We start from the raw sequence: 26,438 nt of genomic DNA, 5'->3' as shown, positions 1-26,438 counted from the left end.
GTCAAAAAACCCATTGATTTTAATAAACCCATAGAAACCCATATTTTTGCAACAGTTGTGCTCAGTTCTGCTCATTACGTCAGGTTTCCGTTTTTCCCCGCTTTTGTTTAACATTGAAGTCAATGGATGATGGATACAAACTGATATGCCATCCATTTGTATCAGTTAACGGATCCGTTTTTTTTCTGCACATGCACAGACTAAAAATGAAAGCAAGAAAGAGGCAAAGATAACAACGGATCCGTTATAACTGATGACAAACTGACACAAACCGATCCGTCAAACTGATCCGCCAAAAACAAACATATTTTACCTTCCGTTGCATTCAGTCTGGCATCAGTCAGTCTGTCTGGTTTTTTTTTTTTTAACTTCAACGGATCCGCTAAGGCTTTGTTCACATCTGCGTCAGGGTTCCGTTCTGACGTTCTGTCTGAGCATTCCGTCAGAACGGAACCCTGACTGAAACAAACGGAAACCATTGATTTCAATGGTGACGGATCCAGTGCAAATGGTTTCCGTTTGTCTCCGTTGTGCAAGAGTTCCGTTGTTTTGACGGAATCAATACAGTAGTAGAAACGGATTCCACAACACAGATGTGATCGAAGCAACAAACAGTTTTCCTTCCTATTAGTTGTAATAGGTTCATATTTTCCTGCTGTCCCCAATGATAGATTAACCAGCTGACAAATTCTAATTGTATTTGAAACAGATAACAATTGTCTTAAATTGCTCAAATTTAAGATATTGTAGTGTTTTTAAAGGCTGTGTAAACCGTTTGAAAGTGATTTTTTATATTTTTTTAATGAGAATGTCAGTGTGTTTGGTGCAATTTCAAATTAGTTTCTCTTAAATATTATTTTTACTTTTTTAAATACAGCTGTTCTGTATCCTGTATACATAGCAGCTGCATCGTTCGCTAAGTCCTGAATCCGCCAGGTCCGCGGGACTGACAGGTTCAGCATCAGCGGGTCCTGTGTGTCTCTAACACGCAGGCAAGGCCACACTGTCCATAAGGCGAGATGAGCTTTTATAGGACGCAGATACAGTTACATGCATAAGTGCTGAATGGCAGGGCACGTTCCGTGCCCTGCCATTCAGCGCCTTTCAATGACACAAGCGGCGCGACGACGTGATCGTGCCGCTTGCAGAGTTGAAAGGCGCTGATTGGCAGGGCAGAATGACTTCACCCTGCCAATCAGCGCCTTTCAACGATGCAAGCGTCGCGATGACATCATTGCGCTGCTTGCATCATTCAGCCCCAGCAGACCTGCTCAGCATTGCCAGAGGACAGTGTGGGAAAGGGATCAGGTGAGTATGTTATGTTTTTTTTCCTCCTAAAATATCTACAGGGAAGGCTAGATCTTCAGGGGGAACTATCTACAGGGGGGCTATATGTGGGGCACAATTTACAAGAGGGGCTTTATGTGGGGCACTATCTACAGGGGGCGGAGCTATATGTGGGGCACGATCTACAGGGGGCGGAGCTATATGTGGGGCACGATCTACAGGGGGCGGAGCTATATGTGGGGCACTATCTACAGGGGCTTTATATGGGGCACTATTTACAGGGGGGCTATATGTGGGGCACTATTTACAGGGGGGGTATATGGGGGGCACTATCTACAGGGAGGCTATATGTCAGGCACTATCTACAGGGGGCTATATGTGGGGCACTATCTACAGGGGCTATTGTCTATGGGAGCCACTATCTTCAGGGGGATCTATGGGGGGCACTATCTACAGGGGCTATTATCTATAGGAGCCACTATCTACAGGGGTATCTATGGGGGCCACTATCTACAGGGGTATCTATGGGGGCCACTATCTACAGGAGGATCCATGTAGGGCACTATCTACAGGGGTCTCTATGCGGGACACTATCTACAGGGGGCTCTATGGGGGCACTATCTACAGGGGGCTCTAAGGGGGGCACCATCTACAGGGGGCTATATGTGGGGCACTATCTACAGGGGCTATTGTCTATGGGAGCCAATATCTACAGGGGGATCTATGGGGGGCACTATCTACAGGGGCTATTATCTATGGGAGCCACTATATACAGGAGGATCTATGTAGGGCACTATCTACAGGGGACTCTATGGGGGGCACCATCTACAGGGGGCTCTATGGGGGGCACCATCTACAGGGGGCTCTATGGGGGCACTATCTACAGGGGGCTCTAAGGGGGCACTATCTACAGGAGGCATTATATTTAAAGGTGCAGTGTATGGCACTAATATATTTATCTTCGTTTATAGGTGCAGAAATGTTTGAAAAGTCAGAAGCTGAAGACATCTGACCGGCAAACTGCAGAAATGGGCTGTGGCCGGGAGAAGTCATCATAGAAGTCTGAACCGGATGGAGAATAAAAAAGAAAAAAACAACAAGAATCTGAGAAGACGTTACCTGTGATTCACTTGATGTAAAGGTTTATTCTGCCTCTAATCAGTATCGTAGTCACTGTATGATCTGCAGCGAGATGATGGGTGGTATGATTTTTTTTTTATGTGTGAAACAGCAACTCCCAGCATATCCTTACTATTGTTCGGACCATGCTGGGAACAGTAGTTTTACGCCGTACAAACCTATACGGCAGGGGTTGCACTAAATGAAGCTGTATTTGTGCTGGTGCTCTATTTATGTACTGAGCTTTGTTCTGGAGCTGTATTTATGTACTGAGCTTTGTTCTGGTGCTGTATTTATGGAGAGAGCTTGTTCTGGTGTTGTATTTATGCACTGAGCTTAGTTCTGGTGTTGTATATATGTACTGTGCTTGGTTCTGTATTTATGTACTGAGCATCGTTCTGGTGTTTTATTCATGTACTGACCTTTGTTCTGTAGCTGTATATATGTATGAGCTTTGTTCTGGTGCTGTATATATGTACTGAGCTTTGTTCTGGTGCTGTATATATGTACTGAGCTTTGTTATGGTGCTGTATATATGTATTAAGCTTGGGTCTCGTGCTGTATATAAGTACTGAGCTTGGTTCTGGTACTGTATGTATGTATGTATGAACTTGTTTCTGGAGCTGTAATTATATAGGATATATTTATAATAAAACTGCAGGGCAGATGGAACTGTTTTCAAATCATTGTATATTTAATGGGAACCGTTCAGGTACATTTAACCACCCCCATGCAGTAATACATGACCTGACAATATTTCCAAAAATTCCCCTGTATGTTTTTTTCAGATGCAGCAAAATCTATAAAATCAACTTTTAAAATGACACTTGTTATATGCTAATTACTCATTAAAGGTTCATGGGGAGGTGCCGCTATCCTGAAGAGTCAGAATAGTCCTGCCTCTAAACCCACCTTTCCATGTTTCATTGTACAAGGCAACGGCACATCTTTAAAGACTTGTAAGAGGCTGCTAGTGATGTAGAACAGCCAGGGGGATGTCAATCAAGATCTGGGGGGGGGGGGGCGCCATTTAAATTTTCGCCTCAGGCAGCAGAAAGGCTAGAATAGGCCCTGCACGCAGGATCCACCTGTAAACCGATCACATCTAATCGATTAGAACTTAGATGTGGTGGATAACAGGTGGATCCTGCATGTCAGAGACAAACAGGACCTGCTTTCACTGAACCAGTCAGTCCTGCGGATCTGGCGGGTACAGGATTCAGCTAATGATACAGCTGCTCTGTATACAGGATACAGAGCAGCTGTATAAAAAAAAGTAAAAATAATTTTTCATAAAAACGAATTTGAAAGTTGCACCAAACACACTGACTGACATTTTTAATTTTTTTTAAAAAAAATCACTTTCAAAGGTTTACAAAGCCTTTAAGTTTACCATACATGAGAAGATGTGCCCTCTAACGGGATATACATCGAAGTATATCTCCCAGATGTGGCTCCATTTTGAGTTATGAAGCCCGCTAGGCTACAAAATAATTGATACTTACAAATTTGTTAACAAGACTATGAGTACATAACATCAAACTAATTCACAAGGCCTACAGTAAAACGAAGCTCAATTTCTTAAGTTACTGACTTCCATTACACAGCAGAATGTCTGAGAGCAAGATCCCTCCTCCAAAAACATTGCTAAAAGCATTGATTCAAGGTCCCAGAGGAATAATTACAAGCAGTTGCACAAAAACACAGAACTTTTCAATGCACAAGATTTATGACTTATAATAAAAGAGTGTGATTAGGTGACAGTGTCTCAGGCATGGAACTAGAAGCGTTCCTCAGGATCTGGTCTCACTTTTCATGACTACAAATCTAAGACTACAAAGCACTGGCCACTTTACACTCACGCAGTTAACAATACATTCTCTTTAATGAAGAGTCACAAAAATAAATTTTGGTATAGGATGACACTTCATAATAAGAATGCCAGAACCTGGTGAATTGTGCATCAATAAACCCATAACAAGCTGGTTAACCCAGACATTCCTTCTGACAGTCTCATCAAATCATCAGATGTTCTTCTTTTTGCCAGTACCTTTTGTCTGCTCAGTGGAAAAAACAGCTTTTTATTCAAGTATTCTTTTTCAAGATACTAATTTATAAACACAGTTTTCATTAAATGAAGGTTTATGAGCAGCATAATGTGTCTGAATTTTCTGGACGCCATTTTCAGCCTTTTTTTCCCATTGACCTTCTCAAGACCACATGGAAAAAGTCAATAATGAATTTCATAGCCATGCAACATTCATTTCAGTTTCTCCAAAATGAAATAATTGGGGGAGTAAAAACCAGATGTACAACACATATTCTACATCTTAAACTGTAGAAACTCTCTTAAAGGAGAATTCCACTTACTATGATTAAAAGACAATGCCACCACTGAGGAGATGGTAGTGTTTCCTTACATTGCGTTGTCTGTGTACATGAGAATGTCCATGTACATTGATCGTACATTGATTATTGGGGGTCTTAACATAAGCTGCATACATTGATCTCTACGTACGCAGTTTGTACGCCAACACTAAGGTTGCCAACAGTGCAGTATACCACCGATAAAAGTAAATATTTTTACCGCCAATAGCCGGTCATTTTGCATGATGAAACAATGCGTGAGCAGTCAGGTTACATCCTATTTGGATTGGTTACTCCTTTGCCAGGCCGCTCAGCCCTAAGAAGGACAGCAGCGTCAGGTTTAGGTCAAGTTTGGGCTAGCATTTGTTTCCCCATAATTTGAACCCAATGGTCAACTGTGTATGGCTGCTGAAATTGTACATCTAAAAAAGTATGCTGTTAAAGCATTACACAACATCCTTAGATGGCCATCTTAATTCAGATTGCAATTTCATGGTTAAAGTGGTTGTTCCACAAAGGACAATTATCACCTATGCACAGGATAGATAATAAAAGCTTGATCGCTGGGGGCCGCACCCATCACTAGAATGGGATTCCCTAGTCCCTCCTTTTTCATCACTGCACAACTGCCGTGAGGAGGTGTTTGACTGGATCTGTGGTTACGCATGCGCCCTGCGACACCGATCAAGGTCTATAGGGCTGATGAAAACAGTCAAGTACAGCTGTTTCTGCCAACCCTATAAGCCAACCTGACTGGGTGTGTGCGTGACCACCGCTCTATTCATCAGTGAACAGACATTTATCACCTATTCTGGATACAGTAGGTGATAAATGTCCTTCGTGAAACAACCCCATTACTATGAATGCAAACTATGATTTGTGAGCTCCCCCTAGTGGTGGCTTTAAAGTATACCTCTAGCCACCACTAGGGGGAGCTCACTAAACATACAGAATTTTGACTGCGTGGAGGATAGCAGGGGATTTGGAGCTCAGGTACCCAAAAATATTGAACTTCGAACCTCATAAATATATGTAATTAAATTATCAGCACAAAATTTTGGACCTATTTAGATAAAACAAAGACGATGAGTACACTTTAGGCTTGTCCAAAATTTTTCTATAAATTTATGATAATAAAATCATAGTTCAACATGCATACTGACAGTAACACCACAAAAATTAACATCTCCCAATATTAGGAGATACTCATTTTATCTATGAAGGCTAATATTGTATTGCTCTTTGTTCCAGGAGGTACAGTGTCTAACACAGCAGACTTCATACATTGCAAATACTAAAGTTTAACATCTGCTGCTGACATGACAACTTATGTATGCAATTGTACATAAATTGGATAAATGGACACGTTTGGCTTTAATTTTGCATGATGAAAGCACATCACACTGGGCCTGTTAAAGCAGAGTACTATCAGATGGGTTGAATATGCTACAAGCGGTTATTGCCTGTAGTCACTCCAGCTGGAAGACATGATATCTGTGCTAAATCTGCAATATATGAATGACAACCAGAGTGTATGTGAATATAAATGGCTATATTCCTTAAATCTGCCTATATTAGTCCAGAATAATGTGTATCCCCCGATCACTACTTTATCTTGCATACTTACAGTTCTGAGAAATGGCATCTTAGTAATTATTTTAGCTTTACCGACTCTTTGTAATTGTGTCACTTATCTATTCTGAAATTATAATTGATTTTTACAATGTATTGGGAGGCACGCGACTGTAAAAAAATATATACATATATTCAGCATGTAATCCACCCAACACAGCAGCTTCTTTTAATTATCTTCTACTTAGTATTAGGTAACTCACAGATAAACTTTATTTCCGTTTTTGCACAGGTGACCACATCAACCCCCTGAGGATCAGAACAATTTTTTGCATTCAGGCGGCCATAACTTCTTTTTTTATTTTTTGTTCTAAATAGCTGTATGAGGCTTTGTGTTTTTGCAGGACGAGTGGTACCTATACATATATAATTTATATAGTTTTGGGTTATTTTAAATTCAGGAAAAAAAAATAAACTTTTTATTTTTTGGTCATAAACCGATCATTATACAGGATGCTATAAATTTATTGCAAAGGTCGTTACACAATACCAAATATGTGCATACTATTTTATGTTTTAGGACTTCTATTTAATAAAGTTTATTTATTGTAAAAAAAATACTTGTTTGTGTAAGTTTTGTTTTACAGATTTTTCGTTCTTAAAGAAGCAAATCAAGCAAAAAAAACTTAATTGCACATATAACGCTAGCTCACCAGCAATATTCTAGCAGTGTCATTTGTTTCTTCCCAGCTCAGTTGCATCTATACATTTTGAACCCTTACATTATGGCCAGTTGAGTCATGTGATCTCCTACAATGATTAGCTGCAAAACTCTTGACTGCTCTTTCTCCTTTATTCCTTGTGGAAAATATAAAATTCTATGTTTTATTGGAAAAAATTTAGATTTTAATTTTCACAGCACAATTCAAATAAATTCAGTAAAAAAAAACCTGTGGAGCTCAAATGATGACTATACCGCTAGTTGACTTCTTTGAGGTGAGTAGTTTCCTAAATTAAGTCACTTTTGGGGTCTCTACTGTTATCTTCCCTCAGGGGCTTTGTAAATGCAACATGGTACTTAAAAACCATTCCAGCAAAATTTGAGCTCCAAAAGCCAAATGGTGCTTCTTCCCTTCTGAGCCCGGCCGTGTGTCCAAACAGCAGAAAATAACCAAATACGAGGTTTTACTGTATTCGGGACAAAATGCGTTACAAATTTAGGGGTGCTTTTTCTTGTTTATTCCTTGTGGAAATGAATAAAAATGTAGATTTTCATTTCCATGGCCCAATGCAAATAAATCCAGCAAAAAACCTGTGGAGTTGAAATGATCACTATCCCCCTAGTTGAATTCCTTAAGGGTTGTAGTTTCCAAAATAGAGTCACTATTAGGGGTTTCCATGGTTATGGTCCCTCAGGTGCTTTCGAAATGACATGGCATCCAAAAATCATTCCAGCAAAGTTTGAGCTCCAAAAGCCAAATGGCGCTCCTTCCTTTCTGAGCCCTGCCGTATGCCCAAACAGCAGTTTATGACCACATATGGGGTATATAGCCTTACTCTGGAGAAATTGTGTAATAAACATTAAGGGTGCTTTTTCTCCTTTATTACTTGTAGGAAATGATACAATTTTACATTTTATTGGGAAAAATTGAACTTCATGGCCCAATTCTAATAAATTCTATGAAACACCTATGAGATTAAAATGTTTACTATACCCCTAGATGAATTCCTTAAGGGGTATAGTTGTAGCACCACAAGACCTCTTCAAACCTGACATGGTGCCTAAAGTATATTCTAAAAAAAGGAGGCCCCAAAATCCACAAGGTGCTCCTTCATTTCTGAGGCCTGTGTTTCAGTCAAGTAGAGAACTAGGGCCACATATGGAATATTCATAAAAACTGCAGAATCTGGGCAATAGATATTGAACTGTGTTTTTCTGTTAACACCTGCTGTGTTACAGAAAAAAATATATATATTTAATTTCTGCAAACAAAATGAAATTTGTACATTTTACCTCCACTTTGCTTTAAAGCCACTTCAAAACTGAATTGGTCCCGTATAAAATTGTGAAAAAGATATAACCCTAACATCCTAAAAAATAAAAGGATTTTCAAAAAATGATACCAACATTTTGAGTTACACCCACTTTGCACATCGCTTCTGTGCCTTAACATATTGTGACATAGTGCATTTTTTTACTTGATTCAGAGCGAATGATTTGAAGGATGGCCTGTTTGAATGGACGTTTAAACAGTGGATATCATAGGTTATTCTGATCTCCTCTGTTAGAGCGGGCTGCGGCTGTGTATTACAGCCATTGCCCAGCTCCTGATTACACAGACACACTTGCTGTGCCCACGCAATCAGGAAGACAAGTACGCTCGTCCTGACGCGACAACTGTGTGCCACTCAAAACAAGAATGTACGTCCAGCAACATGGTTCGAACGGAGAAGTCAATGAACTGTGATGTCTTCTTCTCTGACTTAAAGAGTTTGTCTGAGATAAAAAAATATATATATATTTTCCAGAAACTGCGCCATTCTTCTTCATGGGTTGTTTCTGGTATTTCACCTCTGCCTCATTATCTTGATGCAATAGCAGACACAGTCTGTGGACTCAATCTTGTGCCCCCTTAATTAATTTTCTGATCAGGTAAAATGCTTGATTATGAGAACCTACTGTGTAACTGCATTATAGCTTTCAATACAGATACCAAGCCGGATAATACCCTAATTATAAAGTTGAAAAGGAAAAGTATATTATGAATACAAATCTACGGCTATATTTGAATGGGATTCCACATGGAGATTTTTTTCACTTGGTACCTTTGTATTTTAAAGCACAATTTAACATCTAATATACAGATAATATTAGGAAGTTCAGTAGCTTCTGTTAGCGTGTATTAGTCCTTGTTCACACAGTGCAGATTTTATGCAAATTTTGCATGTCGTTTTTAAGACAAAATCCATAAAAGAACCTAAAGAGAAGAAATATATACAGGAATGCCTTAATAGGTCTGCTCTGCTGGATCTTATGCTGGTTTTGGCTTAAAAATTGCATGCAATATCTGCATCAAATCTGCACTGTGCAAACATGGTCTTATAGTGCAGAGCTACATTTACAATTCTGCTGGTTGTCAATAGAAAAAGTTGACTAGCTTGTTGTCAGAGAGAGCAGCTTAGCTGTGCTTCTACACAGTGAGACAGTTAGTCTTTCAGATTACAGTGCACTGCCTGGTAATGATGAGCATGATCTGCGCAGATACTGAGCCAGCAACGAATGCTGGGAGATTGCATCTCTGAATCCTGCAGATATGTGATTGGAGTTCAAGAGAGGCTACAAAATAATGCAATAGGGCAGTATATTCCGATGACAGGTCCACTTTAATTCAATATTTAAACCGTAAAATGGTGTGCAAAAGGTGGACAATCACTTTAACCCCTATCCGCACGAGTAAGTAACTGTACGTCGTCGCGGGAGGTTACTTCCCGCACGACGACGTACAGTTACTGAGTTTTTCCCGGTGCACACTGTCGGCGACAGTGTGCACCGGGAACCGGGAGGTCAGCTGTCGCCGACAGCTAACACTCCACTCTTGCCAGCCAGCGGTCGTTTGCCGCTGATTTTGGCGAATTAACCACTTAAATTCGGCGATCGGTTGCAATCGCCGAATTTTAGGGGTTTCTAGCATGTCGGCAGACCCCGGTCCGAAATCGCGGGTTTTGCTGATAGTTAGTATGGCAAACGGAAGCCAAACAATGGCTTCCGTGTCTGCCATGGACGGAAGCCCATCAGGACCAACCTTCGGCTGGTCCTGATAGGCTTCCTGTCAAGAGTGACAGGAAGTCACTGTGTCGTTCCCGATGCACACTGTCGGCGACAAGGTGTGCATCGGGAACTTGGAGATCAGCTGTTCCCGACAGCTGACACTCCAGTGTTGCCGATCAGCAGCTCATCGCTGCTGATTGCGGCAATTAACCCTTTACATGCGGAGCTCGATTGCGATCTCCGCCTGTAGGGGGTTTGCAGCACATCAGCGGCCCCATGCAATCGTGGGGGCTGCTGATGCTTGTGATGGCATCCGGAGGCCAGGCAACGGCCTCCGGGTCTGCCATGTATGGAAGCCTATGAGGACTAGCCTCTGGCTGATCCTCGTAGACTAACTGTCAGAGTGACTGTGACGTCACACTGACAGTTGGAATACATTACACTACCTAGGTAGTGTAATGTATTCTAGCAGCGATCATAGCTGCAGGTCAAATAAATCAAGTGTAAAAAGTAAAAAAAAAGTTAATAAAAATGTTTTATAAAAGTGTAAAAATAAAAGGTTTTGTTTTCCTATAATAAGTCATTTATTATAGGGAAAAAATTAAAACGTTAAAAAAAAGTGCACATATTTGGTATCACCGTGTTCGTAACGACCCAAACTATGAAACTATAATGTTAATTTTTCCGCACGGTGAACGCCACAAACAAAATAAACGGAAAACTGTGAGTATCGCTATTTTTTGGTCACCACCCCTCCCAAGATATAAAATAAAAAGTGATCAAAAAGTCGCATTTACCCCAAAGTGGTACCAATAAAAACTACAACCCGTCCCGCAAAAAACAAGACCTCCCACAGCTTTTTTGACGAAAAAATAAAAAAAATTAAGGCTCAGAATAGCGTGTCTCAGAAAATAAATTATTTTATAGAAACTTAATTTTAATGTACAAACGCTGCAAAACTTAAAAAAAACGATACACATATGGTATCCGCGTAATCGTACCGACCGGCAGAATAAAGTAAAACGTAATTTATTGCGCACGGTGAACGCTGTAAGAAATAAATAATTTAATGCGCCAAAATCACTGTTTTTTGGTCACCTTAGCTCTAAAAAAGATCCTGTGGGGTCAAAATGCTCACTATACCCTAGAAAAATTCCTTGAGGGGTGTAGATTCCAAAATAGGGTCACTTTTAGGGGGTTTCCACTGTTTTGGTCCGTCCGGGGCGTTGCAAACCCGACATGGCACTGAAAACCAATCCAGCAAAATCTGCGCTCCAAAATCCAAAAGGCGCTCCTTCGCTCCTGAGCCTTGCTGTGGGTCCAAACATCAGTTTATGACCACATATTGGGTATTGCCGTAATCGGGAGAAATTGCTTTACAAATGTTGGGGTGCTTTTTCTCCTTTATTCCTTGTAAAAATGAAATAATTCTATGTTTCCACAGAAAAATAGGGGATTTTCATCTTCACAGACTAATTCCACTAAATTCTGCAAAAAACTGTGGGGTCAAAATGCTAACTATACCCCTAGAAAAATGCTTTTAGGGGTGTAGTTTCCAAAATGGGGTAAATTTTTTGGGGTTTCGACTGTTTAGGTACTACAAGACCTCCTCAAACCAGACATGGTGCCTAAAATATATTCCTAAAAAAAGGAGGCCCCAAAATCCCCTAGGTGCTCCTTTGCTTCTGAGGCCTGTGTTTCAGTCAATTAGGACACTAGGGCCACATGTTGGATATTTCTAAAATCTGCAGAATCTGGGCAATAAATATTGAGTTGCGTTTCTCTGGTAAAACCTTCTGTGTTACAGATTTTTTTTTATTACAAATGAATTTCAGCCCAAAAAATGAAATTTATAAATTTCACCTCTACTTTGCCTTAATTCCTGTGAAACGCCTAAAGGGTTAAAATACTTTCTGAATGTGGTTTTGAATACCTTGAGGGGTGCAGTTTTCAAAATGGGGTAATTTATGGGGACTTTCTAATATAGAAGGCCCTCAAAGCCACTTCAGAACTGAACTGGTCCCTGAAAAAATGGCCTATTGAAATTTTCTTGAAAATATGAGAAATTGCTGCTAAAGTTCTAAGCCTCGTAACGTCCTAGAAAAATAAAAGTACGTGAAAAAAATGATGCAAACATAAAGTAGACATATGGGGGATGTTAACTAGTAACTATTTTGTGTGGTATTACGATCTGTTTTACAAGCAAATACATTTAAATTTAGAAAAATGCAAATTTTTGCTCAAATTTGACGTTTTTCACAAATAAATATTGAATTTATAAACCAAATTTTTTCACTAACATAAAGTACAATATGTCACGAGAAAACAATCTCAGAATCACTTGGATAGGTAAAAGCATTCCGGAGTTATTAACACATAAAGTGACACATGTCCGATTTGAAAAAATCATCTGTGTCCAACAAGGACAAAACAGGCTGTGTCTTAAAGGGGTTAATGTATTTTTCCTGCTAGCAGATATGTGTTGCTAAACCCTTAGGCTGGGTTCACACGACCTCTTTTCAGATGTAATGGAGGCGTTTTACGCCTGAAAAGACGGCTCCAATACGTCGGCAAACATCTGCCCATTGCTTGCAATGGGTCTTACGATGTTCTGTGCAGACAAGCTGTCAGAAGTGCAGGACACTTCTTGGGACGTTTTTGGAGCCATTTTCTCATAGACTCTATTAGTCTATGTAAAAACGCTGCGAAAACGCTGCGAAAAACGCGAGTTGCTCAAAAAAGTCTGAAAATCAGGAGCTGCTTTCCCTTGAAAACAGCTCCGTATTTTCAGACGTATCTTGTTAATTGTGTGAACATACCCTTATTTGATGTGGCATGACTGGCATATTGCAGACAAAGTGGTGTTCTGAATACTAAGGCTGGGTTCACACGACCTATTTTCAGACGTTTTGGTGGCGTTTTACGCCTCAAATTAAGTATGAAAAAATGGCTCCAATACGTCGGCAAACATCTGCCCATTACTTTCAATGGGTCTTACGATGTACTGTGCCGAAGACCTGTCATTTTACGCATCGCTGTCAAAAGACGGCACGTAAAATAACAGCCTCGTCAAAGAAGTGCAGGACACTTCTTGGGACGTAATTGGAGCCATTTTTCATTGACTTCAATGAAGAACAGCTCCAAATTACGTCCGTAAAAGACGCAGCAAAAAACGCCAGTACACGCATTTACGTCTGAAATTCAGGAGGTGTTTTCTCCTGAAAACAGCTCCGTAATTTCAGACGTAAATGCAGTTATCGTGTGCACATGCCCTAAAACTTACACTCTTCAAACTATTCCTGGTTGATGATTGTACTGATGAGTAATATTGATATGGATTAAATAAAACAAAGGCCTGAATATTCTTTTCTAATGAGTATATTCCCACCCATAACAATATATCCTGCACCAAATTACAAAATTCAGTTTTCAGAATCTGTGCCTTATTGTTCAATAATCACCCTCCATGTATAATAACGCTGAAAATGACAAAAATATGATAGAATTTGATAGTATTAGTAGTATTACAGCCACAGCCTTATATTACTCAATGTGAAAGGAGAATACTGTGAATATTAATACATTGTATCATTTTAATAATAATAATAATAATAATATTATATTTGATTATACAACATATTGGGGTTTTCCCAGAATCATAAATTATCACCTATCCACAGGGTAGCTGATAATTTTCTCATCGCTGGGGGCCCCACTGCAGTAAGGAGAACTTTGAATGGAGCGTTGGTTGAGCATGCACGCTGGCGCTCCATTCAAAGTCTATCGGAAAGTCTAAATCAGCGCTCGGCTGTTTCCATTATTCCTATAGACATTGAATAGAGCGGCGGGCGCATGCTTAATCACCACTCTATGTAAGCTCCTCTTCATTGCGGGGGGGGGGGGGGGGGGAGCAGTGAGGATGGGACTGGGAGTTCTCATGAAAGGTGGAGGTCCCAGTGATCAGAAAATTATCACCTACCTACAGGTTATTTATGATTCTGGGAAAACCCCTTTAAATAGTTACTAAACATAAAGAGTCAAAACGAACTGATCGTTAATTGCATATAGAACTAGTCTAATCTGTAATACCCCCAACAGGCTGTATTTTTTTTTTCCTTACTATTTACATTTTCTTCTATTAGCACTTATATGCGGCACATTCATTTCACTGTTTACTCAGAAGCGCCAAAACATACGAACATTAAACCGACATGAAAAATGCCTCTTTTAGTGTCTGCAGCACAAGGCTAGACCCAAAAAGAATATAAGTACAACATAAAAAAAAAAAGAAAAAAAAGACCAACAAACAGAAAAAAAAGAGAGAAATTTAATTGATCTGAGAATGGTTTCTTGGGAAGGATTCACAATGGGGGGAAGCACATTTGTTCGATCATTGACACTGAATTACGGATGAAGTTTTGGTCTAACAAGCCCATTTAATCTCAAGGTCCATGATTACATGGACCCCACTTTGATCCATACAGATTTAGTATATATAATACTGATTCATTTTACTAAACATTTTGTCTCTGGCAGGAATGGGTTCTGACTTCCAGTAGTGTGCCACAAAGGAGCTAATGAAAAAATTCTGCTACAGACCCATCTACATCTGTAAGGGATATCCTTACATGCAAAATTTAGCAGGGCAACTTCCAGTCTAGGAGAAACATGTTTAGAACATACCCTAGAGACCAGCCAGATAACATATTTCCAGAAGTTCACTATCTTGGGGCATTCCCACCAACCATGTATCAAGGCTCTGTTTGCATCGCAATTGCGCCAGCACAGATTGAATATTGAGGGTAAGATTTAGCTAATCTTGCTGGGGTTATATACCATCTCAGTTTCAGTTTACGGATCCCCTCAAGATGGTTAATACAGTATGATGTTTCGGCTGATCATTTCATCTCTCTATGCCAACACCGAAGTGGAAATGTTTTGCCATGATATTTCTCCCAACTTATCATACAATTCATTTTGCCTTTAGAATGAAGCAACATAATTTCTTTATAAATAACTGAAATGCCCCTCTTCCTTTTGGACTCATAATTAATAAAAACATTAAATCTCGCCACCCCTGGTAGTGGGCTCTACATTTTGCCTATAAGTCCATATTTGTTAATATCTGCCCTAAATTCTTAGGTATTGAAGGAAAGCGGATGTTAGTAGATTGTGTTTAATGATCAGGTCCCTAAATGGCAGGAGCTGCCAATCCACTACAATATCCTGGAGTGAGCATATTCCTGCGGCTAACCAAGATTGCAGGATCAGCTCCGGAATAAGAGCACTGAAATAGTCCATACTTAAATCTTGAAGCTTAATGCTAATGCCTCTATTAAGAACAACAATATTTCTCCACATGTTTATAAGAACCTTTGTGGATTCTAATTTGCTGGTAACATACTGAACACCTAGAAGGTTATATATTAGCAGTCACTTAAAACAAGCGACTTTAACTTGTTCAAGTTCCAGTTGGACCCATCTAAACGGAGTTCCCTCCTCCCAGGTGCCTTTTCTAGTTCTAATAGGACTACTTTTTGATACGTGGCTAAATTCGGAATTCCCATTCCTCCGGAGCCAGACAGCCTTAGTAGCGTTGTCTTAGCAATTCTGGCCCTCTTGGCGCCCCAGATAAAATATAGAATGTTTTTTTTTGCAGCTCTGCAATTATTGATTTTGGAAAAGGCAGTGGTATGCATGTCATAATGTATAATATTACCTGCATAATGTTAATTTTTACTATATTTATTTTGGCTATCCAGGAAAAGGAGATATTCATTAATTTTGAGATTTCTTGTTTCATTCTCTCTATTAGTTTAGGAGCATTAAACTTAATAATTCTAGGCAACGTTGAGATTTGAATGCCTAGAGAGGTAAACCCATCCTTGCCCCATGAGTATGGAAAATTGGTTCTTATTACAGAAGATAGTTCTATTTTTGAAATGAGCAACATTAATTGACATTTATATGCATTAAGTTTATAGTATGACACCCTTGAGTATGCTCTCACTCCATTTAGACCGGTTAGGGATTAAACAGGATCTGTACATGAAATAATATCATCTGCATACAATCCTATGATGAAATCTAATTGACTGCGCCAAAGGTTCAATTATAAGACTGAAGATTAGGGGTTATAAGGGGCACCCTTGACAGGTGCCATTTGTGATGCTAAATTCTTTTGAGTTAAACCCCATATTAAAAACTCTTGCAGTTGGGCACATATAAAGAAAAAATATTGCATTCAGTATGAATCCAGAGAAACCAAACTTAGCCAGGGTGGATCTGAGGGCACCCCAGTGCACTCTATCAAACGCTTTCTCAGCATCGAGATACATAAGCACACTGGGGGATCCGAACAGACCACCCGACTGAACCAGGTCAATCACTCTTCTGGGGGTGTATGGGGTTTGTTTATTTGGCATGAAGCCTACCTGATCTGGCAAAAATGATCGAGTCCATCACAGACCCCAATCTCATGCCAGCACAGAAGATAAGTGTTTTTTAGGTCTCCATTAAGGAGAGATATTGGTCTAGAACGCTATGGAAACAGATGATTTTTCACTGCTTTTGGAATGGCTATTATCCTTGCTTACAGCATTTCCTTTGGGAACATTCCCCCGACTTATATCATTATAGAGATTCATAAGATATGGGGTCAAGACCTTGTTAAATTCTTCATAGTACTCATTTAGGAAACCATCTGGTCCCAGTGCCTTACAGTCGCGAAAAGACTTTATTGCTGCCTGGACTTCTACAGTCTTGATTTCAGTATTTAGGCTTCGTTCACATCTGCGTCAGGGCCCTCGTTCCAACGTTCCATCTGAGCTTTCTGTCGGAATGGAGCCCTGACTGACACAAACGGAAACCATAGATTTAAATGGTGATGGATCCGGTGCAAATGGTTTCCGTTTGTCTCCATTATGCAAGGGTTCCGTCGTTTTGACGGAATCGATAGCATAGTCGACTACGCTATTGATTCCGTCAAAACGACAGAACCCTTGCCCAATGGAGACTAATGGAAACCATTGGCAACGGATACGTCACCATAGAAATCAATGGTGATGGAAACGGAAACCTTTGTGTCAGTCAGGGTCCGATTTTGAAGATGAAACTTCTCTCCTTAGCTTGTTGTTGCATACAAATCCCCCTTATGGTCACCTTATGTGCACACCAAAAAGTTGCTTATGATATCATTGGTGTATTATTTACATTAAAATATTCCCTTATAGAAACGTCTAGATCATTTTTCTTTAATCGTACTAAGCAGTGATTCATTCTCCATCCAGAACTATTGGTGGTATAAGGACCTGTTACGAGGGAAAGTATAATCGGGCCATGGTCCGACCATGTTATTGGTAAGCTATTGATATTTCTAATATGTTGCAAAAGTTTTGAATCTACCAAGAACAGATCTATATTAGAATATGTTTTGCATAGATTTAAACCATGTAAATAATGCCAAATATCGTGCAAATTGTTCTCAATTAATATATCTTTTATATCTGTATGTTTTGGTATCCAAGGAAAGGTGTATGGGCAGCACAGCAGAAAAAACCTCCAGGGCATACGGGTGCAAGCCTCCAGGGATCTAACTTGTAAATCCCCAATGGTATACAAATGTAAGGAGAAAGAGGCAGCACTCCAAAGGTCAAAATATAAGAAGTTTATTCACCCATCAGTGAAAAAGGTGCAACGTTTCAGCTGCTCAATACAGCCTTTGTCAAGGCTTGACAAAGGCTACATTGAGCAGCTGAAACGTTGCACCTTTTTCACTGATGGGTCAATAAACGTCTTACATTTTGACCTTTGGAGTGCTGCCTCTTTCTCCTTACATTTGTATGTTTTGGTAGTTTTTTATCGGACACGTCGAGGTTGGGGTTAACAATCGCATTGAAGTCCCCACCTATTATAATATTACCCGTGGCACATTCACGAACCTTAGTGAGGAGAGTATCAATAAATGTATGTTGAGCTTTATTGGGGGCATACAAATTTACTAAAGTATAGTGAATTATCTATTAAACACTGCAATAATATACATCTTCCATTTTTATCACACTCTGTCTTATTTTTTTGGAACTGGACCATTTTATTAAAGAGGTTCTGTCACCAGATTATAAATACCCTATCTCCTACATAATCTGATCGGCGCTGTAATGTAGATAACGGCAGTGGTTTTTATTTTGTAAAACTATCATTTTTGAGCAAGTTATGAGCAATTTTAAATTTATGCTAATTAGTTTCTTAATAGACAACTGGGCGTGTTTTACTTTTTACCAACTGGGCGTTGTGGAGAGAAGTGTATGACGCTGACCAATCAGTGACTAATCAGCATCATACACTTATTGTTACAGCGTGACTGTACAGTGAAAGAAGCTGGGCTGGAACAATGAGAAGTGTATGACGCTGATTGGTCACTCACTGACTAATCAGTGTCCCACACTTCTCATTGTTCCAGCCCAGCTTCTTTCACTTCACAATCACACTGTAACAATGGGCTGGAACAATGAGAATTGTAGGATACTGATTAGTCACCGATTGGTCAGCCTCATACACTCCTCTGTACAACGCCCAATTGGTCAAAAGTAAAAACACGCCCAGTTGCCTATTAAGAAACTAATTCGCATAAATCTAAAAATGCTCATAACTTGCTCAAAAATGATTGTTTTTCAAAATAAAAACCACTGTTGTTATCTACATTACAGCGCCGATCAGATTACGTAGGAGATAGGGCACTTATAATGTGGTGACAGTGCCTCTTTAACTGCTATAAGCACCCCTGCTTTTTTCTTATTAGTGGTAGAATGCAATATAACAGGGAAATTCTTATTGGAGAATCTAGAAATATCTTTCACTATTAGGTGTGTTTCCTGCAGCAATAAAATGCCCACCTTTCTTTCAGATGCTTTCCTCCAGACCATGAATCGCTTCTGTGGCGAGTTCAAGCCTCTAACATTTAAAGACATAAGATTTAACGCCATAGATAGAATTTTTTTATTTTAAATTTTACCCTTACTTTTTGCTTTTCTTTTATTTATTTCCGCTTTCCTTACCCTTTCCCTCTCCCTACTCTCATCACAACTTTTTTTTTAACTACAGAACAGCTGTCTGATGGTTGCAACATAAAGAGTCAAAACAAACGGAGCTTTAATTGCAAATAGAACTAGGCTAATCTGTAATACCCCAAACAGTTGGTACTTCTTAAAAGAAGCATTATCCTGTCTCTGTATTTTGCCAAAGGTCATACTAACTAAACAAATAAAGAATTCCAACAGACCAGTGTGTTTTTAAGAAAACCTCACATGAGGATGAGTCTTAAGTGCTAGCTGCTCATGTTTGTCTGTCACAGATTATCAACTGAGACTGGGCTTTTCAAACTTTTTCTTCTGGGGCCTGACCAGCCAAAACATGGTGATGCCTTGGCCTCACCACCAGTGGTCAAAGTCCATGTCAAACTTTTTAAAAAGCTTTTGGTTTTATGTAAAATCTATTCATTTTTCAAGACATCTTCTTTCTGTCTGGGAAATGGAAACATTTTGTTTATATCAAGAAGATGAAAGCCTGCCCTGAACATACACCCCCTCCAAAAATAAAAAAAATACCAATTTGCCTATACTATACCAATTTGACTATACGATTTTAGTGTTGGTTCAGAGAGCCATATAAAGGAGACCTTCAAATGCCATTCCCCTTGTCAGCTACAATGCTGTGAAAAAATATTTGCACTCCTCCTAGTTGTGCCCTAGTGACACTAACTAATCAAATAGTAAACACATAACTAGTAGACACATAGCATAGTTTTTAAATCACACCTAACATCCATGTCATCCATTTAAAAAATAAATAACAGACCCCTTAAAATTTATTCACAGGTTGCATCCCTGACAGCAGCAATAACCATAAACCACTCTTCCTATAATTTAATATCAGTCTTTCAGAAGAACAACACCCAAAGAACTGCGGGCCTCTCTAGAGTCCAATACGATCAGTGTTCATGAGATCAATGAGAAAGCGACTCAACAAAAATGGGATTCATGTAAAAGCAGCAAGACAGAACCAACTACTATCCAAGAATTTCTGTGTCACATTTGTAAAAACACCTGCAAGATGCCCAAGCCTTTTGTGATCATAGGACGGATGAGACAAATATGGAAGTTTTAAAAAAATAAAATAAAATCAGGTTCCATTATGACTGGTGTAAAGCAAATACAACATTCCACATAAAGGACAACATAAAAACAGTCAAACATGGCATTGCTAGGGTGATATGCTTCCTAAGGATATGGACTACAAAATAGAAGGCCCAAAAGGCAAACCTAAAGTTTCACTGGACTATTCAGAACACAAACGTTTTCATGACTGATAAAAAAAAAAAAATCTTAACGTTTCATGGAAATCTTCTCCCTCTCGCCTTAGAGCTAGGAGCCCTATGTCACGACAAGCACTAATTCTGTAAAAAAAAATAGTGGCTCCTGCATGGTGAAGTGGAAGGAATGGTCAAGGAATATATCATTATGTCTAATAAAGACACGGTGACTGTCGCATCATACCTCCAGCACAGGTGGCCGAACACTCAGACCAGGGAAGGTGATGCCAAGAAAATCCTACTTCATTATCTCCACTGCCTGTGCGAGTGATGGGGACATTAAATTTGTATCGTATTCCCATGTTCTGTTCTTGAAGTAAAATCTGAGAAAATAAGGATTATAAAAAAAATTCACAACACTTAAAAAATAACAAAATCCTTTCGTTCTTTAATGTTCAGCTAGACAAGTTACTATGTCATTCCAAAGCAGCTTTTTTTTTTCTCAAATAAAATCCACAGTAACTTTTACAATCGTCTTTTTTTTTTTTACTGATATCATTCTGTGAGTGCTTTGGTTCTTCTTAGCAAATTAAATTACCAAGTTAAGCAATTCTGAACAAAGCCAAAATAATATCTCCAATGTACGAGTCAGTGAAATTTCCTGCTTGACTGAAGGAGTACGAGTAAAGTTTACTGACCATATAAGGCCGGTTGTACAACGGCAAACATTATCCTGGAAGTATTTGTAATGTTCACTATGGAAACCGAGCAATTGCAGGGAAAAATAAGTACCTGACATTTCAAATATTCCCTAATACAATATTAGATACCTGTAGTTAGTCAATAACAGCATAGTCTTCTGGGACCATGAATAATAATGACCCACTTAGCTACTAGGATATTCAGAGGCGCGCGTTTCTTTCACCTGGAGCAAAGATTCAGTACGCTGCTCTAGCTTGTCTCTAACTAGATCAGCCAAGGCAGAGTGGCTTTTTGGGATCGCTCTGGCACCCAGTACTAAGGGGAACACGTCAATACGGCCCCTCCCTAGTTATGCCTCTGAGGACAGGCATTGACATTCAGAGAAACTTTGTTTACAATGTCTTTTTACCATTACTATGAGGCTCTCGGTTGTTGGTCCTAAGGCCTCTAATGATTCTGGTTCGTCAGCTGGGCGTTTGTAATGAAATGCAGTTCCGGCAACATCAAACTTCCTCGGCCAGTCTATTGTCCATGCACCATTTATAAAATAGTCATCAGATTCAGATTTCAGTGCTAAAACAAAAAGGAAAATGATAGAGCAATATCATTACCTTAACAGAATTGTTGGGGTTTTTCAAAAAGATGGATAATATTTTTTCATTTAAGACATATTTTTCACTAAGTAGTTTCAGTGTTGACCATGTAATATTATACTGCATAGCATTTCCAAAGTTCAACAGCACTACCTTCTCCACCCTGACCCCAGTCCTGTGCCTCCTTTCACCTATCACCCTGTGTTATCATCTGTAGAAAAGCCCAAATTGAAAAGATAATACAGGAGAAAGTGTTTTTGGCATCTTTAGTAATATCCAGTGGCAGTGCAGGTATAAATGTAAGGGTAATTTAAGAGAAGGATTATATGCCCAGTGTATAGTTTGCAAGAACTCATTGCAGACAATGTAAATTTAGGGTCTTAATAACTCTCTAGTAACCTTCAAGATGTCCATGTGAATATTTGTACATCCTAATAAAGTTCAAATTCTTGTACGTTAATAACAAGTTATACAGGGTAAAGAGCTTATATCTATGCCTATGATGCTTTTGAACTAAACTATAGAAAATTACTATGGCCAAACTTACCAATATAGTTCTTTGACATAGCAACTTCTTTAATTTCAATGTGAACCGAACCTCGTGGAATTTGAACGACTTCCATATAGCCTAGAAGGAAACATATAGCCTGTTACTACTAGGATCTGGACTTGGGGTACTTTGATGTAATTTATTCGACTTGGGGTACTTGGTTTGGAAACATTATGAGCAAACCACTGAATTGTAAACCACCCGAAAACTTCAGATGAAACACTTGACCATAGCTAAAAAGGACAGTTTGGATAAAATTTGAAATAATAAAATGTTACTGTTGATTCTCCTAGAAAACAAAAATATATATAGAAGGAATACATTTATAAAATACGGTCAAGGTTTCATGCCACATACATTATGTCAAGAATGTAATATTGAAATGTTTTAAACACACGCGTAAAAAACGCATTGTTTGCACTAAAAGCGCGCTTCCCCATTGATGTTAATGGGAAGCTTAAATCATGAGGGGTTTTTTTTTTGACTCGTTATTGGAGCGTTTTACGCACTGAAAAACGCTTCAAATACATGCCGTGTGAACAGGGCCTAAAGAAGCACAAGTCCTAAGCTCTTTCTCTTGCCTGAAACAATACTTAAAGTTGCAGAATATCTTCAGTCACATTAGATACCAGACTCATTCGTAATATGTTTCCAAGCCCATCAAAATGACAAACACATCAAAAGTGGCATGTACATGGTAGGTTGTAAAACCCCCAAAAAACTGTGCACTACGTAACAATCTAAAACAGATGATTGGGAGGCGAATGAGTCTCCTGGATTAATGACCCCTTTTGGGAATCTTGCCATTTACATGTTTAATCCTCTTTAAATATCAATCCAAGTTAAAGACTTTGAAAATATTTTGATAGGGATACTAATGAGCAAGGGAGTATAAATAATACCAAATAACCAATGTGTTACACTATGCTCACTAATAAATGCCATGGTATTGTGAAGATATCCTGTTGAGTCAGTGCTATATTTCTCCAAAGCCTCGAAACAGCACTAAGATAAATGTCCTCAAGAATTCTGTTTTTTTAGACAGTCATGCTTGCTTTACAGTATATCCACAAGTTACAATTAAACCTGATCAAGCATTAGCACAACAACTCTCTTAAATTTTTACCTACTAGGATCACTGAAGGAAAATCTACCTACATTGACAACAGTACATAAACTGTTAGTGAAAGGATCTATATCCTCTGGAATGATCCCTCCAGAAAGGCCTCCGCTTATTCATACTGTACATTTATTTCTACTGACCAAACAATCATGGGATGTAGGAAATGTAGAAGAGAACCTCTACTATACATACACACATACGTAGCTTAAAAAATTAAAGTCCATCTAGCTCAATGCATTATCATGCGGTTCTAATCCATGAAGGCAAAAACAGACTCCTATAAAGTAGATGCCAATTGTCCACAATTTAGGGTAAAAAAATATCCTTCTGTGGCAGTCTAAATGCCTGGATCAGCTTTCCTTCTACAAGATACTAAAAATGTAAATGTACATATCATATCATGGATGCCAAATTACATGTACTCACCTCCTCTAGGCAAAGAATCATTGAAGAATCCCTCTATTGCTTCACACGTGCTCCCATCTCCCCCACATACTCGACACCTATCTTCTTTGGCATCAGAGCCCAAGATGTTATCACAGCCAACATGCTACACGAGAGGGATTTAATACATGGGAAGGTCAATTGACTGACAAATAAAGAGTATGATGTCTAACATCCATGACCGAACATTACAAAAACATTTTCTCTTTCTTCCACTTTTTATCTCTCCTCACTAAGGCTTGCTTCACATGATATACAGACCATATGTGGGCTGTATTTCTCAGACAAAACGCAGTTCAGGGAGCCGGACTCCTAGAATCATAGTCACCCATGATGCTGTAAGTCACTGCCCCCCGCGGGAATACTGTCCCGTACTAAAAACATGATTACAGTATGGGACAGTATTCCCACGGGGAGGCAGGGACTCCTAGCATCATAGATAACTATGATACTAGGAGTCCGGCTCCCTGAACTGTGTTTGGTCCAGGAAAAACAGCCAACATACAGTGTTTTGTCTCTGACACGCAGGATCCACCTGTTATGGATCACATCTAAGTTATGAACAGCCCGATCCTGCGTGTAAGAGACACCCAGGAGCTGCTGTCACTGAATCCTTCAGTCCCGCTGACCTAATAGATACAGGTTTCAGTGCACGATACAGCGGATATGTATACAGGATACAAAGCAGCTGTATCAGAGAAAGTAAATATAATTTTTAATAAAAAGTAATGAGAAAGTTGCACCAAATACACTGATACACGGTTTTATAAAATAAATAAATAAAAAAAATATATTGTTTTAAAAGTGTACATAGCCTTTAAAGCTTCCCATACACATTAGATTAATGTCTGGAATCTGCCGACTATCTAATGTACATGGGGGACCCCCGACTTTCCTACAAAGGCAAATGCAGTAGAAAAGTAGGGTTGGGCATGTTCGTTTTCAACAAATCTGATTCTCTGCTGTGCCTCGTCTCTCTATCCCCATTGAAATAAAACTGTTTATGAGATGAGATTGTGTAATATTAGTGAGTGGGTTCTGAGGCTCTTTTTGTATAGGTATTGTAATACTATTTCATGGGATTGTTAGTCATCTAGAACCAGTTACCTTGCACTCTCCATTGATGCAGATATCCAGGGAATCAGCATTGCAGCGAGTTCCATCTATAACAGCAGGGGCCCGTTCAGTGTAAAAATTGTAGCCTTCAGCCAAACAGTTTAATGCACAAGATTTAACACCACCTGTGATTGCAAATGGACACAGACATTAATATTTTATAAGCGGCCTGCTACACGTCAAACTGAAGAACAGCAAGGAGCAAGAACATCGCAAGGAGCACGTAACATTTAATACATTAAGTCATGAATATAAAAGTTTTCTCTAATAATCTTTCTTCAAATTGAACAGTTGCATATACGAGTATTGGTATGAGTATTCATGCATTCTGCTTTTACGCACTTTATAGGTCATGTCAATAAAATATAACTACTCCTTCCCAATAGATTCTATGAACAAACAAAAAAAGGTCTGAATTATTAATATGATTTTGAGAACAAGAACCCGAAATCAAAGAATAGATGTGAAAGCGGTGCTAAAAAAAAGTATAATTTTTAACACACAAAAGCAGTATCAATAAAGTATTTTAATGTGTCAATTTTTTATTGGATGGCTGTGACAGATGCCTCTGGCGGACCTGTCAGCCGTCCGTCCCCTTTAAACTCCCATGTTAAAAGAAAAAGTATTAGGCTTTGTTGACATCTGCATCTGTGATTCCGTTGCTGTGCTCTGTCATAGTAGCAGATCAATGAAAATATAGGAGGCAACAGATCCGTTGCATGACGGATACCATCGACGCCTGACGGAACTCATTGACTAGAATGGGTTCCGCCATGGTGTCGGTCATTTTACTGGACAAAATAGCACTGCATGCTGCGCTATTTTGTCCGGTATCTTTGACCGGGTAAGTGACAGAGCCTCCAACTTTGATGTGAACGAAGCCTCAATTAACGTTTTTTTTTACTGGATTTCACGAGATTGTATTGAATTTGTATCATAACAAATTGTATAACTTAACGCAATTCAAGAAAAGTTATTGGTGGACACATCTGTAAGACACCTTGAAGGCTACAGTTAAGAGCGCCTTTAGTTGATTACCTTAATCAGTAAAGAAAATTAGCAACATTTATCTTGACCTAGCCAGAGAAGGTAATGAAGGCAAGTCCGGTTCGTACAAGATAAAAGAAGGCATCTCATCTCTCGGTGGGAAAGTTGCCTGAGATTTTACCCTGAGGTAACTACATTGGCGCAGTATGTTCTTCTGCTGTCATGTTCGCCATGACACTAGAGGTGATTGTTAAGGGTACACTGGTGACTTCCAAACCTTTAAAAAGTGAAGAGCTTCTCATCAACCATTACTGAAATATCTGCCATGGGTATAGACATTTTGACAAAGGTTTCTGTAGCTTCACGTAGCTACCTAATGTTCCTTTGAAGCATAGCATAGACCCCAGCAACGACAAACATAGGAGTCTAATTGGCTATGTACAATCATTATCCAGTTTTTATTGACTTTCCAGCCTCACTTTATTGCATTTTGTAATCTG

The 26,438-nt window shown here is 39.2% G+C and overlaps 1 protein-coding gene across 2 annotated transcripts in view; it reads right to left on the bottom strand.

The window, feature by feature from the left end:
- ADAMTS6 (ADAM metallopeptidase with thrombospondin type 1 motif 6) overlaps positions 1 to 26,438 on the bottom strand; it is a 280,546-nt gene that overhangs the window by 31,714 nt on the left and 222,394 nt on the right. For both annotated transcript variants that reach the window (XM_075839116.1, XM_075839124.1), the window contains exons 16-20: positions 24,943 to 25,076; positions 23,818 to 23,941; positions 22,266 to 22,346; positions 21,535 to 21,698; positions 20,668 to 20,806 (exon numbers count right to left, since the gene is read on the bottom strand). In XM_075839116.1, coding sequence (XP_075695231.1) covers positions 20,668 to 20,806; positions 21,535 to 21,698; positions 22,266 to 22,346; positions 23,818 to 23,941; positions 24,943 to 25,076 — 642 coding nt within the window. The remainder of the gene's footprint in view (positions 1 to 20,667; positions 20,807 to 21,534; positions 21,699 to 22,265; positions 22,347 to 23,817; positions 23,942 to 24,942; positions 25,077 to 26,438) is intronic.

The sequence above is a fragment of the Rhinoderma darwinii genome, chromosome 1, assembly GCF_050947455.1.
Source record: "Rhinoderma darwinii isolate aRhiDar2 chromosome 1, aRhiDar2.hap1, whole genome shotgun sequence".
NCBI lineage: Eukaryota > Metazoa > Chordata > Amphibia > Anura > Rhinodermatidae > Rhinoderma > Rhinoderma darwinii.
Note: the sequence above shows the minus strand (reverse complement) of the source record. Positions and strands in the feature narration are given on the sequence as shown.